Source organism: Euleptes europaea, chromosome 3, assembly GCF_029931775.1.
Source record: "Euleptes europaea isolate rEulEur1 chromosome 3, rEulEur1.hap1, whole genome shotgun sequence".
NCBI classification, from domain to species: Eukaryota; Metazoa; Chordata; class Lepidosauria; order Squamata; family Sphaerodactylidae; genus Euleptes; species Euleptes europaea.
This window is the reverse complement of record NC_079314.1, coordinates 42,453,120-42,471,927: the sequence shown is the minus strand read 5'-3', so window position 1 is coordinate 42,471,927 and position 18,808 is coordinate 42,453,120. Positions and strand designations below refer to the sequence as shown.

Here is an 18,808-nt window from a genome sequence, read left to right as displayed (position 1 = left end):
GGCATTGCCCGTCTGAGTAGGCAATACTGATTTTGATCAGGCAGACGTCTGATTTAGTATAAGGCAGCTTCATATGCCTTTGCCCTTCCCTCTAAGAAAAGTTGCCTTTTGTGGAACAACAGTTTGAGAGTGGGGCCTAAGCACTGGGAGGGGAGATACACTTTCTTGGGGTCTAGGAAGGTCCAGGCTGCAAGCCCAATACTATGACAGGTTTCCAGCAGTCTGTTTCTCTCTTCCTTTCCTTCCATCTACCTTCATAGTTTTGTCTGCTCAGCCAGATCTTCCCTTTTATTGTGTTGTAGAAAATAAAACCTTTCCTCTTCATTCCCTGGGCTCAGATCCTGTAGGTAGCTAAGGGCTACACTGAATTATTTCCCTTCATTTTAGAGTGTACAATCTATGAGCCCCGTGGCGCAGAGTGGTAAACTGAAGTACTGCAGTCCAAGCTCTGCTCACAACTTGAGTGTGTGTGTGTGAGGGGGGGCGTATCTGTCTGCCAGTCAGATTTGCATGCTGAGAGGAAATAGAAGAAATGAGCCTTATTTAACCTTTTTCATAGTTTGCACACCCCTTTGTTGCTTTTTGTGTTTCTTTAGAATTTCTTTAACTATGAGGGCTGCCCAGAGGGAATTTTTGTCTGCCCCTCCCCATTTAGCATTTTAAAAGCAAGCTTAAGTAAATTTGTATTTTCTGTTCTACAAAGACACATGTCAGAGGAAAACTGATTCTACAGGGCCACAACTCAAAAAGGCCCTTTCCCAAGTTCTAATCAGTCTCACCCCATGATTGGGAGAGATTTTGCATCGGAAACAAGAAAAAAAAATCCTTATGGGTAATAACTTCTTAATAATTAATGCCACTGTATTCCCTATTACTATGTATGGGTGTGAAAGCTGGACATTGAAGAAAGCGGATAGGAAGAAAGTAGAGTCCTTTGAAATGTGGTGTTGGAGGAGAGTGTTACGGATACCGTGGACTGCCAAAAAAAACCCCTCAAATCAGTGGGTTATAAATCAAATCAAGCCTGAACTGACCCTAGAAGCTAAAATGACTAAACTGAAGCTATCGTAGTTTGGTCACATTATGAGAAGACAAGAGTCACTAGAAAAGACAGTCATACTAGGAAAAGTGGAGGGCAGCAGGAAAAGAGGAAGACCTAACAAGAGATGGATTGACTCAATAAAGGAAGCCACGGCCCTCAAGTTGCAAGACCTGAACAAGGCTGTTAAAGATAGGACTTTTTGGAGGACACTGATTCATAGGGTCGCCATGAGTCGGAAGCGACTTGATGGCACTTAACACACACAATAACTTCTAGCTAGAGGCCGACTGAAAAGGGGTGAAATCCTCCCCCCACCAATCAGTGCTGCTTATATAAATAGAAAAAGGCCAGCATCATGCAAAATCTGAACTCCTGGTATTCAGTTTGCACTGGAAAACAGAATGAACAATAGGTTCAATTTTATACCATAACTAAATATGATAGGACTGTATTTCCTTGGTGCCACTCCACCAATTTGGGTTCCTAGGGCTAAGCTTGTGGTTCCCTGCAACCAGTCAGCACGTTTTCAGACTGGTGCCCAGAGGTGATCTGACAGCCATAGAGTGGCTAGCTCCGGGTTGGAAAATTCCTGAAGATTTGAGGGTGGATCCTGGAGAAGGCGGGTTTGGGGGAAAAGAGGAACCTGAGCAGGGTGTAATACTATAGAGTCCACCCTCCAAAGCAGCCATTTTCTCCAGGCAACCTGATCTCTGTCATCTGGAGATCAGTTGTAATTCCTGGAGGTTGGCAACTCTAGACAGCCAGGGTGTGAGTTGGTGTCGCAAATCTTGTACTGGATATTACTACTGTTTCTAGCCGGTGTATCATCAGAAATGTAGCACCATCCCAGTTCTCACCAATGTGATTTAGGCAGCACTGATTAGACTGTTCTGAGTACTATTTGAATACAAATGCCGGAGTAAGTGAAAAGAAATGAGTGTATTGAATAACAGACTCCAACAGCATTTACTTTGCTTCAGCAAATGTATCTCGTAGCTGACGTTTTGGTCAGATGGGTTTGCATTTTAATGAGCAGCGTTTGGATTGGAAAAACGCTGAAGAGCGATATAATTATTCTGGAATGCATATTAATGGTGCAGCCGTAGGTGGAACTCCCTGGCAACCCACAAGTAGCGAGAAGAAGAATGTTAAAAAAAGCAAGGGCCTGCGGGGTAAGTTTTTTTTAAAAAAGTCCACAGAGTTAATAATCTCGATGAAGAAGCCGAGGGGAGGATGGGGAAGATACCAAGACAATAGGGAATAATCCCAGCTTCTTACAATGCCTGTAGGCCTTTGGAGAATGTAGTATAAATAGACCATGTCTGTGAAAAACTGTATGGTTTACAGGAGGTGAAGTTGGTTCCCAGTTCGTTCCCAGTTCCTTATTCACATTTCTTAGTTCCTGAATGATATTAAGGGCAATTTAAAAGCTCTGCACCCCAAAATAAGGAATGGACCACCACATACCATACACCCCCACATTCAGGGGACTGTGCCCTATAAGGCAGCGTGTGCTGGTTCCTGGTCTGAAGTCTGGTTCTTGTGCCAGCTGCTCCCAAGTCAGGTGCCCCTAGGACAAATGCACATACAGGCACTGGGGCTCAGCTGCACCCCAAAAGGTGCAGAGCTTTTAAATTGCCCTCAATATCATTCAGGAACTAAGAAATGTGAATAAGGAACTGGGAACGAACTGGGAACGAACTGGGAACCAACTTCAGCCTCATATGGTTTACATAGTAACAAAATAAACACACACCCTTCAATCAGCAGAATCACTGGTGCTCTTGACTTCCTTCAGTGGAAGGATGAGGGGTGAACCCTTGCGGTCAGCAAAAGTTATTAAGAACTGTTAATTGGCGAATACAACTAAAAATGATCACCAAATGGAAATCAAAATTCTCCAATGCTCTCTTCTGTAGTAAGTTGTTGTTTTCTTCTTGGCTGTATTGAGACAATATTCTACCCTTTTCTGCACAGTTGACAAGTGCCTTCCAGTATGTCAGAACAATTATAAGTAACCATGTTTGAAGACAGACTGTACGTTAAGTGCACATGAGATAGCAACAAAGAACTTAACATTTATATAGGTGGTTTAATATATTAAGTATTAAAAGCATTTCACATAGGGCATTCAGTAATCCCTATACAACAACCCTATAAGGTAGGCCAGTATTATCATCACAAGCGGGGGCCCTGCAAGGAAATGTAGGGGGGTAGGATTTGGAACAGTCTTCTGAATCTGCCCCTTCGGGATTCTGTAAAGCATCAGGGACCAAAACAGGCAGATTTGTCCTCTTCTTTTTTCCCTTTATCGGATTCACAACTTCTGAAGCATAGGGAGTCCTTCTTGGGCCATTTTTGAGGGGTGTATTTTCTTTTAGTTCATTAACAAAGTGATATTTCCCCACACACCTGGGTAGTCCCCTGAGTATCCCTTCCTTGTCTGTGGGTGGCCCAGTTTTGCAGTTTCCATCACCTGCATAGGAGTCAGTCAGCTTACCACTAGACCAAGTGATATTATCCCAAGGGCTGAGGGAAAATAGCTTGGCTAAGGCTGTCCACTCAATTCACAACAGAGATCTAGTTCTCAGCGTTATGCTCTTACATTACCCTAGAGGTGTCTCATAATGTAACTGCAAGCATGGATGTTTCCCTGATCATAGTGCGTTCTTGGTGATCACATCTGAAGAATACCCTAAATTACTTAGAGTCAGGATTCCAGAGGAAATGTGTCAAGAGGGAACAAGTATCACTTAGACTCTGCGTACTCTAATCAAAGACAGAATGTATTTTTAACCCTGCATAGGACCGCCTCTCTGTTTTCCAAACATTTCTGTTTTTGCAACAGTATTAAGTGCCCAAACAGAGTATTCAGATCAGTGGATTCTCTGTGAGCCTGTGCCGATACGTTTGCATGAGCAACAGCACATAAGTGTGTCAGATTGCTGATGTATATGTGAGAGAGAGAATGAGAGAAAGAATGGCTATTAGAGGAACAAAGAAGTGACTCCCATGGGCATTTGCCGTTGCCCTGGATTATGCCGTCTTCCTTTACCCCAGATTGCATTGCTCCGGGGTGATAATTTCCCCCTCTCCACCATAAGGACATCAGCCTTAAGTGCTAGCTGCCTCCCAGGGTGTGCTGAATTCCCTCTCAGTACTTCCTGCTACTTAACATATTGAGCCCACTGAATATCACTGACCTTCTTGAATTCAAAGTGACCTTTTTTGTCTTAAGAGATGGATCAAGGATTTGTGTGTGTGTGTGTGCGCGCGCACTCGTGTATCTCTTTGTTACCAACATTCAAGAAACATGGTCAGTCCAAAGGGACACCCGGCTCCTCCTAGGTCCATGCTGCTGTTGGCCGGGTTCAAGCCAAGCCCCTGTGGCAACACTGCAGGCTGGTGGTAGCACGGGCCCAGGAGGGGATGCAGTGCCTTGGCATCCTCTTTGCTGTGCCACCCCAAGCAATCTCTTGGAGGGGCTCGGAGAACCAGCCTTGCCAAGATACACTCTCCTTCTGAGTTTCGCATTTTGCTTCTAGCCAAGACAGCGAAACCCTTCAGGACTGGAGACCCTTCTCTCTCCCCGCCCGCCCCCAGAAGCTCAGAGGCAAGGCAGCCCCCTTCCACTTGTTCCTGTGTGACCTGATCCCTGCGGTTCGCCTTCCCGATCCCTTCCCTTGTTGTTGAGTGCATTACGTAAGATAAGGGAGCTGCTTGGCAGTGACTGTGGTGCGTAGCTGCAGGCACATTATGCAGAGTGAACGCGCGGGGAAGAGAGGGGAAGCTTCTCTGGCAACGGGGCTCCACAGTGCCGACTCTGAGCCAAGCGCTGGAGAGAGGCAGGTTGGCTTCTGGGTCTGCGAGGGAGCCGCCGCTGGGGTTTGACATGGTTTCCTTCCTGTGGGATACTTGAAGAATCAGAAGGCAGACTTAAGTTGGAGGGAGAGGACTTGGCATGAGGAAGAAAGCAAAATGGAAGGGCTTCTTTCTCCGATGAGGACCAAGGTAAGGAGGCAGGTTTTGGGGGCTCTTCCTCTTACATCCTGGGAAGAAGGTGCACGGGGATTCCTCAGTGAATAGGGGTTTGCTCAGACTTTTTCACCTCCCCTCTGTTAGGATCTGCTCATATGAATGTAATTTAGCAGAGAGGGGGTCAGGTACCTGGAGGGGTGAGAAACCCCTCATCTCCCCCTTCCTCAGCTTCAGAGGGGATTCTTTGTAAAGGATTTTTTTTTCCTTGCAGACAATCATAATTTTAAAGTGCATTTCTGATAGCATCTCATTATGTTGGGGGCGTGTATAGGGTGGGGGAGGAAGCAGCCAAGGGAGCAGTTCAGCCAGGAGGATTACCTGCGCCTCAGGGGTTTCCAGTTGGGGTGGAATGGCCCTTTTCAGACCCCGTGTCACAATTAGGCAAGAAATCCACACCGCTTTTGTTTACCTCTGCCAGCAGGGGAAAGGAGTATTTTGTGTGTGTCAGAGTCAGGATAGCTCCGGGAGCCTGCAAGAGGGTACAAGAGGGCGTGCTTGAGCCGGCCTTTAGGTGCTGTGTTCACAAACTAGTCGCCACTTCTCCAGGCAGCGAGCCTCGGGTTTTAGAAAAGGAAGCAAGACAATAACCGAGAGGCAAAAGCAGAGAGAAATTTGGGGAACTCCCCTTGGCATTTTATCGTGAAAAGGCGAAGGTCACCGTGGTTCAGGAGTCATGCTAGCATGCCTAGCACTATGCCGAAGAGGAGCGAATGATGTGAAAATGCTGTCAGCTGCCAATGATTTGTGTAGCCCTCTGAATGTGCAAAATGTTTCAGACTCTTGATCGTGTTGGCAGTACTGTGTGATAGGATGCTGGTTATTTTGTTTTGTTTTTACACGTGCTGAAAAATTATGACTGACCTAAGATCACCAAATGAATTTATTGGCAGAAAGGTGGGACTTGAACCTAGAACCGTGCTTGTTTTTTGCTGAGTGGATTGTATTTACCGTGCGTGTGCGTAAAAGCAATTTCTGGGTTCAGTCTCTTTGTCACTTTCCAGTGTGACTACGAAACAGAACTCAGGGTGGGGCTGTTGCCGATTGGGAGAAGCTTGGTTTTCAGTATCTCCTATCAAATGGGGATCCAACTGGAGGCAGGAAAACCTGCCCCAGACACTGTTGCAAGGTTACCCTGCAATATATTGCCATTTCTTTGCTCTCTGCTCCTCGTGATGGCTTGTGTTTCTCTACTGCTTAGACCCACAAGGTAGCTCTCCCCTAAACTAACTTTCTCTTGGTTAGTTTTGGAGCGACATTTCTAAAAAAAAAAAAAACAGTTGTGTCAGCATGCTGGTCCTTAACAGCTTTCAGCTCTCAAAGAAGAGCCTTGTGTCCAAAGCAAGACAGCGTGTGGGGGTCGATTGGGTTTACACATGCATTTGTGAGGCTTGGGTTCCATACTGCTCTCCATAGAGTGCCAGAAAGGCAGCTGAATGGGGGTTAATGGCTGGCCCAATCTCCCTTGAGAAGAAAGTGTAACAAGTGATAGCTTTCAGGACCTTTGTGGGGAGGGGAGGGTTGCCAGGGCCCTCTTTGCTACGGGTGGGAGATTTTTGGGGCGGAGCCTAAGGAAGGTGGGGTTTGGGAAGGGGAGGGACTTCAATGCCATAGAGTCCAATGGCCAAAGTGGCCACTTTCTCCAGGTGAACTGAGCTCTATCGGCTGGAGATCAGTTGTAATAGCAGGAGATCTCCCGCTACTATCTAGAAGTTGGCAACTTTGGTGGCGGGGGGACAATGTGAACAACCCACCCTGCCTTGAAAACCAAACTGTATTTCCCAAGATCAATCCATTTAGCAAAGCGTTTCCTGAGTCAGCCAGCCTTCACTTTTCCTGATCTGCAGTTGCCTTTAGAAAGTCACCTCCCACAATGGCATTCCTCAATCCCTGACACAAGACCCCCACTTTGTATGGGTTTAATGCTTTTGTCTTCAGCTGGAATGTTGCAGCTCACAAATGTATCATGACCTTATCTAAAATAGGTGCCAAAAATGGGGGAGAAAGAGGCACTAAGAATGATGAATGGGGGGAAAGTGTAAGAGATAAAGCTACAGCAGTGCCATCGAGGTAATGTATAAGATTGGGAGGGGCCGTGGCTCAGCGGTAGTGTATTCGCTTGGCATGCAGTAGGTCCGAGGTTCAATCCCCGGCATTTCCTCTTTAATGGATGAAGTAGTAGGTGACTTGAAAGACCTCTACCAGAGACCCTGGAGAATCTCCAGTCTGAGTAGAGAGTCCTGACCTGGATGGATCAAGGGCCTGATTCAGTATAAGGCAGCATCACGTGTCCAAGATTAAAAATGAATGGGACTGCAACTTGGGGTTAAGGGAAAGTCCAGAAAGGTTTAAGGCCACCAATGGGAGCATGGGCAGTAATTCCCCTTGGCAGGGATACGTTCATTTCTGTTTCCACCTGGAAAAAAGGAACATTGGAGATGAGGGTCAGTCTGGAGTCGTCCCCTCCCAACACACACACACATGATGTGTTAATGACTGTCTCTTGTTACTTAATGGTGGCAGAAATGAACTCTGTACCTGCTCAGGTGTATTTTGTACAGATGCCAGAGCTGAATCTGGTGCAAATTAACCTCCCACCCCACACCCCGATACAGAGCACACTGGACTGCTATTACATTTTTTAACCTGCTTGATCAGCACAGTTGGCATTAAATAAATGCTAATCTTAGCAGTTGCAGCGGCATTTGAAGAGCAGTAAAAAAAACACCACCCTGTAGCTATTCATATAGACATGCAACCATTAATAATAATTGAATAAATTATTGGGGGTTTTTCCTGAGTGTGTGATTCACCCAACTCTTATACAAATGGAAAGCAATGATAGCACACCCATGAATTGCTCCTTTCAGGGTAGCTGTGGAAATATGTTCTGCCTTCTACAGCTGGAGCCAAGTCATGTTACATTTTAGCTTGTAAATCCAATCTGTTTAAAAAAATTGTAAAAAAAAAGCATAGAAGTACAATCCTTTGATTTTGTTAATTGCTATATCAGTGTGTGAGACTGGAATAAATGTTGTCTTTTTATAAATTCCAGTGGTGTGTTCTTTTCACTTATCATTAATGAAGCTGAACTCCATTTAGTAATTTAGTCTCAGGAACTGACTCTTACTATGTTGGAGGGTGGGCAATTCTTCCTCATGATTGGATTTTAAGAGGTTAATTCCTCCCTCCCTTTAATCCTGGCTGAACGTGTTAAAAATGGCCAGGGCGCTCTGTTTTCCATGCTCACTGGGCAAAGTTGTCATCGTGTCCGCGTGTGCTCCTTCAGCGTCTAGGGTGTGTTCATTTGTCCGCTTCCTTGAAATGGCTGCCTGAGGCGAAATAGCACAATCCTGATTTGCCATTCACTCAACATCAGAATTACTGATTGCTGCAAGTGTAATATAGGGACTTGGGCACCATTCAACAAATATACTCGGAGCCACAAGAACGGTGAAATGCGCACAAGTGGGCAGGCCTGGGGGCTGTGTGGCTGGAGGAAGTGCATTTCCATCACAACTGTGTTGGCAGCTTGATCATCTTTCTTCAGCTCACAGCCTTCCTGACACACCCCAAGTTATTAATTGGAATCTCAATAAGAACAATTGTGTGGCATCAGACCAAGGCTGGCGCCCAAATCGGATGGCATGCTTTAGGCACAGATGAGAGCTTGTGTGTTCATTCAGTGGGAGTTTTGCAATCATTTTTCTCTTTGAAAATTGCATACAAAACACGCACACTTTGGCCTCATCAGGAGTGGGTTTTAAAACTTCCATCCAGAGGGAGGCATAATTGGGTATCTGCTAAAGCCCCAAGGGGGACAAAGCGCCCACCGCCTCTCTTCAAATGCACCTGTGGTCTTTATTTTTGGCAAGGAGCACCGTCAAAGGTCAGAGATAGCATGGGAGAGGGAATTCTCAAGAGCAAACCTGACATGAAAGAGCCTTGAATGGATCTCCTGTCCAGCTCATTTTTCATTGTTAAATAGCAGCAGCCATCACCCCTTCCTGACTGCAGTGCAGTAGGGAGAGGGGATGAACTCTTTTCAGATACTATTTTCCCAACCTCAAATGCCTGACTAGTAGGGCTGCCGCTGCTGACCTCCAGGTACAAGCTGGAGATCTCCTGCTATTACAACTGATCTCCAGCCAATAGAGATCAGTTCACCTGGAGAAAATGGCCGCTTTGGCAATTGGACTCTATGTCAATGAAGTCCCTCCCCTCCCCAAACCCCGCCCTCCTCAGGTTCTGACCCAAAAACCTCCCACCAGTGGTAAAGAGGGACCTGGCAATCCTACTGACTAGGGTTGCCAAGGTTGAGTTGGAAAACTCCTGGAGAGGCTAAGGTGGGCAGCGTTTGGGAAGGGTAGGACCTCAGTGAGGTATAATTAGGGTTGCCAACCACCAGGTACTAGCTGGAGATCTCCCGCTAGTACAACTGATCCCCAGCCGATAAAGATCAGTTCACCTGGAGAAAATGGGTGCTTTGGCAATTGGACTCTATGGCACTGAAGTCCCTCCCCAAACCCCACCCTTCTCAGGCTCTGCCCCAAAAACCTCCCACCAATGGCGAAGAGGGATGTGGCATCGCTAGGTTTAATGCTATAGAGTCCCCCCACTAAAATAGCCATTTCCTACAGGGCAACTGATGTCTGTAGTCTGGAGATCAGTTGTAATTCCGGGAGATCTTCACGCCCCACCTGGAGGTTGGCATCTCTAAATACCCCAGCTACTATTGGGGGCAATTAGTACTGGGACTAGTCAGAGCACTAGGATTGGGAACACATGGCCCCTATGCTGACTGGGCCCCCCACGATTGCTTCTTACCGATAAAATACAAATTGGAGAATAATTCCACAAGTTTTTTCTGATTTTGACCTGCTGTTTGAGAAACACAAATGAAGACTGCTCTGAGGGTACAGAACTAGTCGCATGGTTCTTTGGATGATTTGAGGTATATCTCTGGGTGGGTGGGGGGGAGAGAGAGCAACAAAGGAGAACTGCACAAAAAAAGAAGAAGCAAAAAAAGAAGGGGCAACTCTTGAAACAGTGCTACAAATTGCAATTTTATTGTATATGGCATGAAAACCAAAAGCCCACCCAGCGTTATTCAAAGTGATCTCCAGTGCTTTCTTTTGTTAGGAAGGTACTTTCTTAAGATCATCTTCATGGCCATCTTATGTTTTTAGCTTCATTTGACAATTTGTCCCTCTTTGTTGCTTCTGGTAACCTCAGCAAAGCAAAGCATCTGCCACCACAGTTGTGGAGAGGCAGGAAGAATAACCGGTTCTTGACTATATCATCACATCCCGTGGGTTCCAAAAGATAAAGATAATCATGCACTGTGGCAAAATGTTTCCCTTTGTGCATTGCAATTACTTTGCTTGTTAACTTACATTCCATGCCCTCCGTTTCTAACATAGGCAGTTCTTTCCTAATACTTTCTTCACAGGTCATTGATAAAATTACATAGCAGTAGTATGTGCTGGCCCTGACCTGGATAGCCCAGGCTACCCAAGTCTCATCAGATCTCAGAAGCTAAGCAGGGTCAGCCCTGGTTCGTATTTGGATGGGAGACCACCAAGGAAGTACAGGGTGGCTACGCAGAGGCAGGCAATGGCAAACTACCTCTGAACGTCCTAGTCTTGAAAACCCCACAGAGTAGCCATGAGTCACAGCATAAGTTGACTGCAAGAAAAAAAAAAAGGTGTGCTGCCAGAGGAGAACAGGGACTTGCTAGAAGAGGTTGTTTGGGAGTTCGGCACAAAACTGTTTGTGAGACACTTAAAAAATTTCAGGCAAGCACTAAATAATACTGCTGGTATATTAAATTTGGCTGCCAACTTGCATTTATACAAATAAATGGGAAGAGGGAGGAGAATGGAGGGCTGGCATTTCTTTCCCTGGAGCCATATGGAGCGCGAGTTTAATGTATATTTTTAAACTCATTTGCGTACTCTCCAAAGTACTAAGCAGATGGCAAGAGCCGATGCTTGCTTTTCCAGAGATCTGAATGAAAACCCAGGAACCCCAAAGGAAACCTCGGGGCAAGGTATTTTTTTATTATTATTGCATTATTATGGGATGGTAAAGTTCATTAAAAAATCCCTTCCGACACACAGGTACAGAATTATTTCAAAGGTTTCTTTAGGTTGGGCAACTTAATAGTAGGGAGTGCATTTAAAAATTATTCCGCCTCTGCATAGCATGCCCAGCTAGCTTTCCTGGAGTTTGCTTGCAGCCATGCGTGGGATCCTGGTCTGCCAAGTTACAACCTTGGGGGCCCATTTCAGTTGTTCTGTGTTTTCCATAAAGAGGTGTTCACTAGACCGTTTGCTGCATTTCAGAGAAGGCATTTAATGTTCATGCAATCTGGGTAGTTGGCAAAATGCATTATTTCTAACTAGGGGGAGCCAACCTCCAGGTGGTGGCTGGAGTACTCTTAGAATTACAACAGCCTTCTTTAAAATCTATGGGATAACTTCATGGATGCTATCTTTATACTTCTTGGCTTCACCTCTTGAGGCAGCCATTTTATGGTTGTGCCCATCACCCTGTGTCAGAATTTCAAAAGGGCCCACAGGCTCAAAAAGTTGGGGATTCCTGCTGTAGGGTTTTCAGGGAAAGAGAGGTTCAGAGATGGTTTACCATCATCTGCCTCTGCCTCGCAACCTTACCTGAGACTTCCTGGTCTCCCATCCAAGTACTAACCAGGTCCGATGCTGCTGAACTTCCAAGATCTGATGAGACTGGGGTAGCCTGGTCCATCTTAGCTTATCTACCACTAAAGTAGGATTGTCAACCTCCCGGTGAGTCCTGGAGATCTCCCAGATTTACAATTGATCTCCAGGCTACAAAGATCCACCCTCCTGGAGAAAATGGCTGCTTTGGAAGGTGAACTGTATGGCGTTATACCCTTTTGAGATCCCTCCCCTCTCCAAACCCCATTCTCAGATCTCCAGGAATTTCCCAACCTGGAGTTGGGAACCCTACACTTAAGCCCTGTTCACAAGGTACAGTGAATGCACATACATCCTGCATGTATGTGCGTATACCTGTTTTTAGGAAAGAGCCAATGCACGTTCACTTTACAAATGCAATTGGGGATCAGTACCTGGATAAATGTGCTATTTCAATCACACATTCAGCTGTACATGTGTTGAATGTAACATGAGAATTACTCAACTCACTTATAAAGAAAAAGCATGTGTACACTGTACACAGATAGTATTTGTGTTCACTGTACCTTGTGAACAGGCCTTCTGATGATGCAGGAAGAACTAGGGGTGCTTCCTTGAGTGCCTTAGGGACATGGACCATATTTCTGACATTTTCATTCATGGATTGACCGTTTCTTTGGTCGGCATGCAGTATCAGATTCCCACCTCTCCCATATTGTCATTTCTTAATAACTTGGTGACAGTTATGAAACAGACTGCTGAGGTAAATCGGGCATCAAGCAGTAATTACATTATAACATGTAATAGACTTTAAAAATCATGGGGCCTTGATGTATTTTTACTTTAGGATTTTCATAATGGCCACATAAATATGCATGTGATGGTGGTGAGATGGGCAGCCTTGTAGGAATTCAGGGGGTTAAAGAGATGGTTCCTCAGCACACTGATACCTCTTTCTTTAGGTTTTGCAGATAAGTATCATTATAACCTATGATCAGCCCGGGTGAGGCTACAAACCTTCGCTTTGGGATGCTCGGTCTTAATTAAGATGCAAACAAATATTGCTAGACTATATCCTTCTGTGGGTTACTGTTTTATTGTTCTTTCAAAGAGACTCTGTGGTCCCATCACTCATTGGCTTAACAGGTGGACCTGCTAGATCTCACTATACATAGCAAGGGATGTGTGGCTGTTGTCAGGCTGCCTGCATCTCCCCAATAACATGTGGGGCAAGAAACATGCAAGGATGTTTATCTGTTGCATGCAGTGTTTTCCTATACCTGCAAACACTAATCAATAGCAGGGAGGTGAATATAATAATGTCACCTTGCATGCATCTTTCACCAAACATTACCAGGGAGATGGGAAGGCTGTATGAGATGCAAGTTGGCAGCAAAGTGTCCCCTCTCCAACAAGCAGTGGCGCCCTTATATATCAGCAGTAAATCCTCCCACAAGAATGCAGGGATTGCTGTGATGATCTTTGGTTTTCGGCTTTTGACCTGCAGACCGCATGATTGCTGTTGCAGAAAGGTGTCCCAAAGAGGGAGCAAGATTGAGAAATTATTGTTGGATCCCTACAAAGGGGAGCATGACCGTAGGTGCAATCTGTTATGGAATTTAGCGACTTGCCACTGGTAATGTCCAGGGAATGCACAACAGTGATTCAGATCTGCATTCTTCTGCTTAGAAAGAGTTATGGGCCTTCAGAAGAGGAAGGTGCTGTGCAATTCAGAGGTTTACAAATCATGATGTGCTGCCTTGCACACAAGGATTTGCTCTGCAGAACCCACTTCTAGGAATAAGTGTTCTGAACATGTGATGTCCGCAATCAGGAAGAGAAAGGAAAGAGTCACATTTCTCATGCTCCTAGCCAGAACTACTGTAGCATCTGGCCTCTTAGCCCTGCTGTTCTACAGCTGTTTCAAAGGGGTGCAAGAGTCCCCCCCCCATTGAGCTAGAGTTCCTGCTCATTTTTTCCCTTGTTTTATTTAGTTACTGCATGTATACCCCACCTTCCTACCCAAGGGGGGGCCAAAAGTGGCTTATATCATTCTCCTCTCCTCCATTTTATTGTTATTATTAATTCTTCCTCAAGCAAAACAGAAGGAATTTTGAGGGAAGCAATATGAGTGCTGTTAACACTAGGAGCTAGTAAAACTTATCCAGTGGAAAGACAGTTTAATTGGGGTTTGGGTTCAGATCCCTAGACACATGTCCTGGCATTTTGCCTGTTATCTCATCGCTTCAGGGTTTTTTCCAGTGAAATGCATTAATTACTCACATTTATTTCCTACCCTTCCACCACCAAGAAGCCCTGGGTGGCATACATGGATGTGGTGATCCTATTTTTCCTAACAACTCCCTGCAAGGTAGGATACTCAGAATCCAAATGACTGGTTACTGGTGAACCTCCTGACCCAATCAAGGATTTAAAGTCATGTCTGTCTGGTCCACGATCAGCGCTAGAACCATTACATTGCACTGGTTTTAAAATAATAGAGGCCTGCTTCTTTACAAGATGATTCAGACAAAAATCCCCATAAAAATTGCAAATAACTTTTCAAATGAATAAACAATAACTTACTTGCTGAAAGAATCAATTCTGTGTTACTGCATTCTAAGCATCTGAGGATCAGTAGGCCTGCTAGACTCCCTCCAAAGAAGAAGAAGAAGAAGAAGAAGAAGAAGAAGAAGAAGAAGAAGAAGAGTTGGTTTTTATATGCTGACTTTCTCTACCACTTAAGGAAGAATCAAACCGGCTTACAATCACCTTCCCTTCCCCACAACAGACACCCTGTGAGGTAAGTAGAGCTGAGAGAGCTCTAAAAGAACTGTGACTAGCCCAAGGTCATCCAGCTGGCTTTATGTGTAGGAGTGGGGAAACCAACCCAGTTCACCAGATTAGCGTCCGCCATTCATGTGGAGGAGTGGGGAATCAAACCCGGTTCTCCAGATTAGAGTCCACTGCTCCAAACCACTGCTGTTAACCACTACACCATGCTGGCTCTTTTAGTAGCACCTCTAAGACATGGCTCTTGTGATCCACACACTCTTCTTAGAGCTCATGGGCACCTCCCCTCCCCTCCCCTCTTCTCCCCTCTTGTTAGTGTATCCCGATCTGATAAAAATAGTGCTTTGTGGATAACATTCCTAGGAATTTCTTTGGCATCTCAGTTCAATGCCCCCCCTCCGTGTGTTTATAAAATGAGGTGTGTCTATCCTCATCTGCTTTCTCGATACTATTAATCACCCCTAAGAACACACGTGATGCCAGCAGCAGGTATCCATTTATACATGAATACCTACAATAATGTTATAACATGCCACGCCAGCCCCTGGGCTTGGCAGAATAGGTGCAGCTGTGTTAAAAGCATGAGGAGGCATATCAGCGGTAAATGGCTCCCTTCTTACTTTTTAAAATTCTGCCATTTTTAATTTGTTTTATAATCTCTTGGCCATGTGCAATTTCTCTTAATCCCCAGTACTCTGCCACCAGCAAACTATGCTGGCAGGTGAATTTCACTGGGTTTTTTTTTTGGTTCTAGCCTTTCCAATTTGCAGGATCTGAGCAAGGCTGTCAAAGATAGGACATTTTGGAGGACTTTCATTCATAGGGTCGCCATGAGTCGGAAGCGACTTGACGGCACTTAACACACACACAGCCTTTCCAAAGCTTGCTTCTGACCTTGCAATGAGCATGTGACTTAAAAGCTCACAAAAAGGGCTCTCCTGGCTTTTCTCCCTTTATCTCCCCCCATTTTTGAGAAGCATAGAAGGTTTGTGGGGGGTGGGGGATGTTGTGATTTGCTTTTCAAAGCTGCTGTTTTCCTTCTGGACCACCTCAAAGGACTCAAAGAACTTCCAAATGGACTTTTCTTCTCTCCACAAACGCTCCCAGAATGTAAACAGAGATTATCATTAAATGCACTCAGCACTGCATTCCATAGATAATGAATTTTTAGTGTTTTGTGTACACAGATTTGAGCTGAGGAACTCAATAAAAATAGCGTGTAATGTTTTGATAGATCCGTTAAACCTTGGATGGAGCTGCTGTCAATTACTGGATCTTATTAACATTATCTGTTTATTTATCGGCTTTTAGGATTAGCAAAATCCCATGTTACTCTTTGTGTGACATTTTATCCTTGGCCCCGAATTTGAGAGACACCTTCCCCCCCCCCCCGCCAACTGATTACCCTTTTGTGGCTGTGTTGTATCTGTACAGATAAAGTTACAACAAACTATTTAATTAATACCCCTAGCAATAGAAAGAATCTCCCCCTTATCATATTGCATGATAAACAGTTGCAAGGAAATTATATCGTGTATTGCAACTTTGTATAAATGTTGATTAGCTATATCAGCTAAATGGGACCTCCACGGCCAGAGGCAATGAATCTCTAATAACTGAATGCTGGGCAGGGGCAGCTAGTGACCTGTTTGTGTGAACTTCCTGAGAAAATGTTTGGCTGGCCTTAGTTGGAAACCGAACCTTGGCTGCTGTGTGGGCCATGTCAAAAACTCAGGAAGGTCAGGTACAGTTTATTCCCTTTGTTCTCTCCAGGATCAGAGGAGCATGCCTACTATATTAGGTGCTGTGGCACACAGGCAGGATAGTGCCGCTGCAGTTGTCTTGTTTGTGGGCTTCCTAGAGGCACCTGGTTGGCCATGTGTGAACAGACTGCTGGACTTGATGGGCCTTGGTCTGATCCAGAAGGGCCTTTCTTATGTTCTTATGGGCTTGTATGCGGCCTTCCCCGATTCATGTGCATGCCTGATGGGCTGGTGCACTGGAGTCTCTTGAAAGATCATCATCATTACCTTTATTAGGCATTTACATCAGCATACAAAACGGTTGCGAAAACGGTTAAAACAGGTTACATTAAAATGACATTACGTAGAAGTACGAACAAACTGCTCGCAAATCTTTTGTGCAGACAGGAGAAAACTAGCTACTTGTTGGGTGACAGAGGGGTTTCTATCAGATAAAAGGTACATCACCAACTGCTGATCTGAGAGACTCTGATCACTGGGCAGTAGGGGTTTAATACAGGTATTCCTCGGCCTCATGTAAAGCTGGCAGTACAACAGCATGTGATTTAAGTGTTCAGGATCCCCAGTCTTACATGGACAATACCTATCAAAAAAAGGGATTCCTTTGTATCTTCCTTGTAGAATAGCTGAAGGAAGAATGTTAAGTCTAGCGAGCATGAAAACTCTGCGAGTGTCCGGTGACTCCAAATAAGACAAGTAGGAAACTGTAGCTCCGTAAGTCGGAGTAATAGCATGAAACATGGGGGAACAGTGTCTATTAGCTAGGGAGGTTAGGATCTGGATTTCTGCATTTCTATATCTAGTAGGCGCTGACATATAAATCTAAATGCTTGCTGTTTCCCAAGCATCAAAAGAGAAACGGAATACCGACAGACTTGATTTTCCTGATAATTAATTTTGACCACTGGCTTGTGTAAGAATCTCCCAGCAGTGCAGGAATATAACCAGGATATTCAGTTAGAAAGTGCAGACGTAACCAGAACTTAATGGTCTGGATCCAGCCTCTAGTCTCCAAAAAAACCCGTCTCAAGGCACAGAGCTGCATACCCTACGCAATTGGGGACACCAAGAATACAGCGTAAGAAAGTGGACTGAATCCTCTCAATGTCCTGATTAAAGGCACTTACCCAAATAGCAACTCCATATAGGAGTTGGGAGATGGATTTAGCCTTAAACACTCATAAGGCAGAGCAGGAACTAATTGGCCACCATAGATATAAAAGAAGCGAATTGTGGCCTCGTTATTACGTTTAGCTGAGGACACAGCATAGTTCCTGTGAGTTGTCCAGTTGCTGTTATATTGGAAATTCAGGCCCAAGTATCTGAATTGTTTCACTTGCTCAATTTCGTTCCCCTTAATTGTCCAACTGTGATGTCTCCAAAATTTAGAGAAGACTAGGATCTTAGATTTCTTGTAATTGATGGATAATAAGTTGGCATTGCAATAGCTTACAAACATGGACAGCAGCCGTCTTAGCCCCTTCTGTGTTAGTGATAAGCATCGGATCCCTCTGGGGGGATCTGGGTTTGCGGACCTGCAGGGGTGGGAATGGGGGGAAGGAGGCTGGGTCCTGGCTTACCAGCTGCCACGGCTGTGCTGGGTCGGCGGGGCGATGGCGCCCCCCCTTTTGGGGGTGGGGGGTGAGCCCGTGTTCTACGTGGGGCGGCCGGGGGGGCAATGGCGGCCGCCTGCCCCCTGTGGCTGTCGCCCCGCCCCCCAGGTGGACTTGGCGGGCCCTTTCAGGGCTGTCACGGGGCCTGCCCGGCTCCATTGAGATCAGAGCTGGCCGGCGCGCCAGGGGGGATAAAACGCAGCCCCGCCCCTGGCCTTGGCCGTTCTTCCCCACCACACCGCTTGTCCAGCCCGCCCTCCCCTTGGTTTATGGGGGTTTGGGTGGGTCATCTGTCACAACTGAGGGTTGGCGGTTTGGGCTTAGGCCCGGATGCAGTTTGGGGAAAAGACGGCCTGCGTGCCCCACTTCCCACTCTGGGGACCCTAATAAGGGCTTTTGGGGGGAGGCCAGGAATGGTGAAGCCTGGCTCGGGGGCTGCGGTTTGGCCTCCTCCCAAGTGGCAGTGGACACACAGTTGGCTTCCGCCCACATGGGGACCCGGCATACTGCCATCTCAGGCTGCGCCCAGCAGACGGGTTGGGTGCAGGGTGCTATCAACTGAAAGATGGGTCAGCTGATCCCTGGATCCTGCCCTTCATGCTTTCCAATGCCTAACGCTGTAATCAATAAAGTTTTGGCCTTTTTCACTCCAGCTACGGTGTACTAGTCATTATTGGATAGGACCATGCGGGGTCAGTCACCAGGGTATGGGTTTTCCCCTGGGGGTAACAAGTGCCCCCATTACTTACCCCCCCCGTAGGGCTGGGGCCGCAATACCGCAGCATCATCGGCACACAATAGTAGAGGGATGGAGGAAGGGCCCAGATTAGGGAAGTGGCCATCTACTGTTCTTAACGTTGAATCATTTATAAAGAGGTTAAA

The 18,808-nt window shown here is 45.8% G+C and overlaps 1 protein-coding gene across 1 annotated transcript in view; it reads left to right on the top strand.

Annotated features, from left to right (window-relative positions):
• Positions 1-4,821: 4,821 nt before the first annotated feature.
• The window catches only part of FRMD4A (FERM domain containing 4A), a 341,204-nt gene continuing 327,217 nt past the window's right edge, over positions 4,822-18,808 (top strand). Inside the window, exon 1 of the mRNA XM_056847044.1 lies at positions 4,822-5,053. Within this exon, the coding sequence (XP_056703022.1) occupies positions 5,021-5,053 (33 nt within the window). The 5' untranslated portion in view covers positions 4,822-5,020. The remainder of the gene's footprint in view (positions 5,054-18,808) is intronic.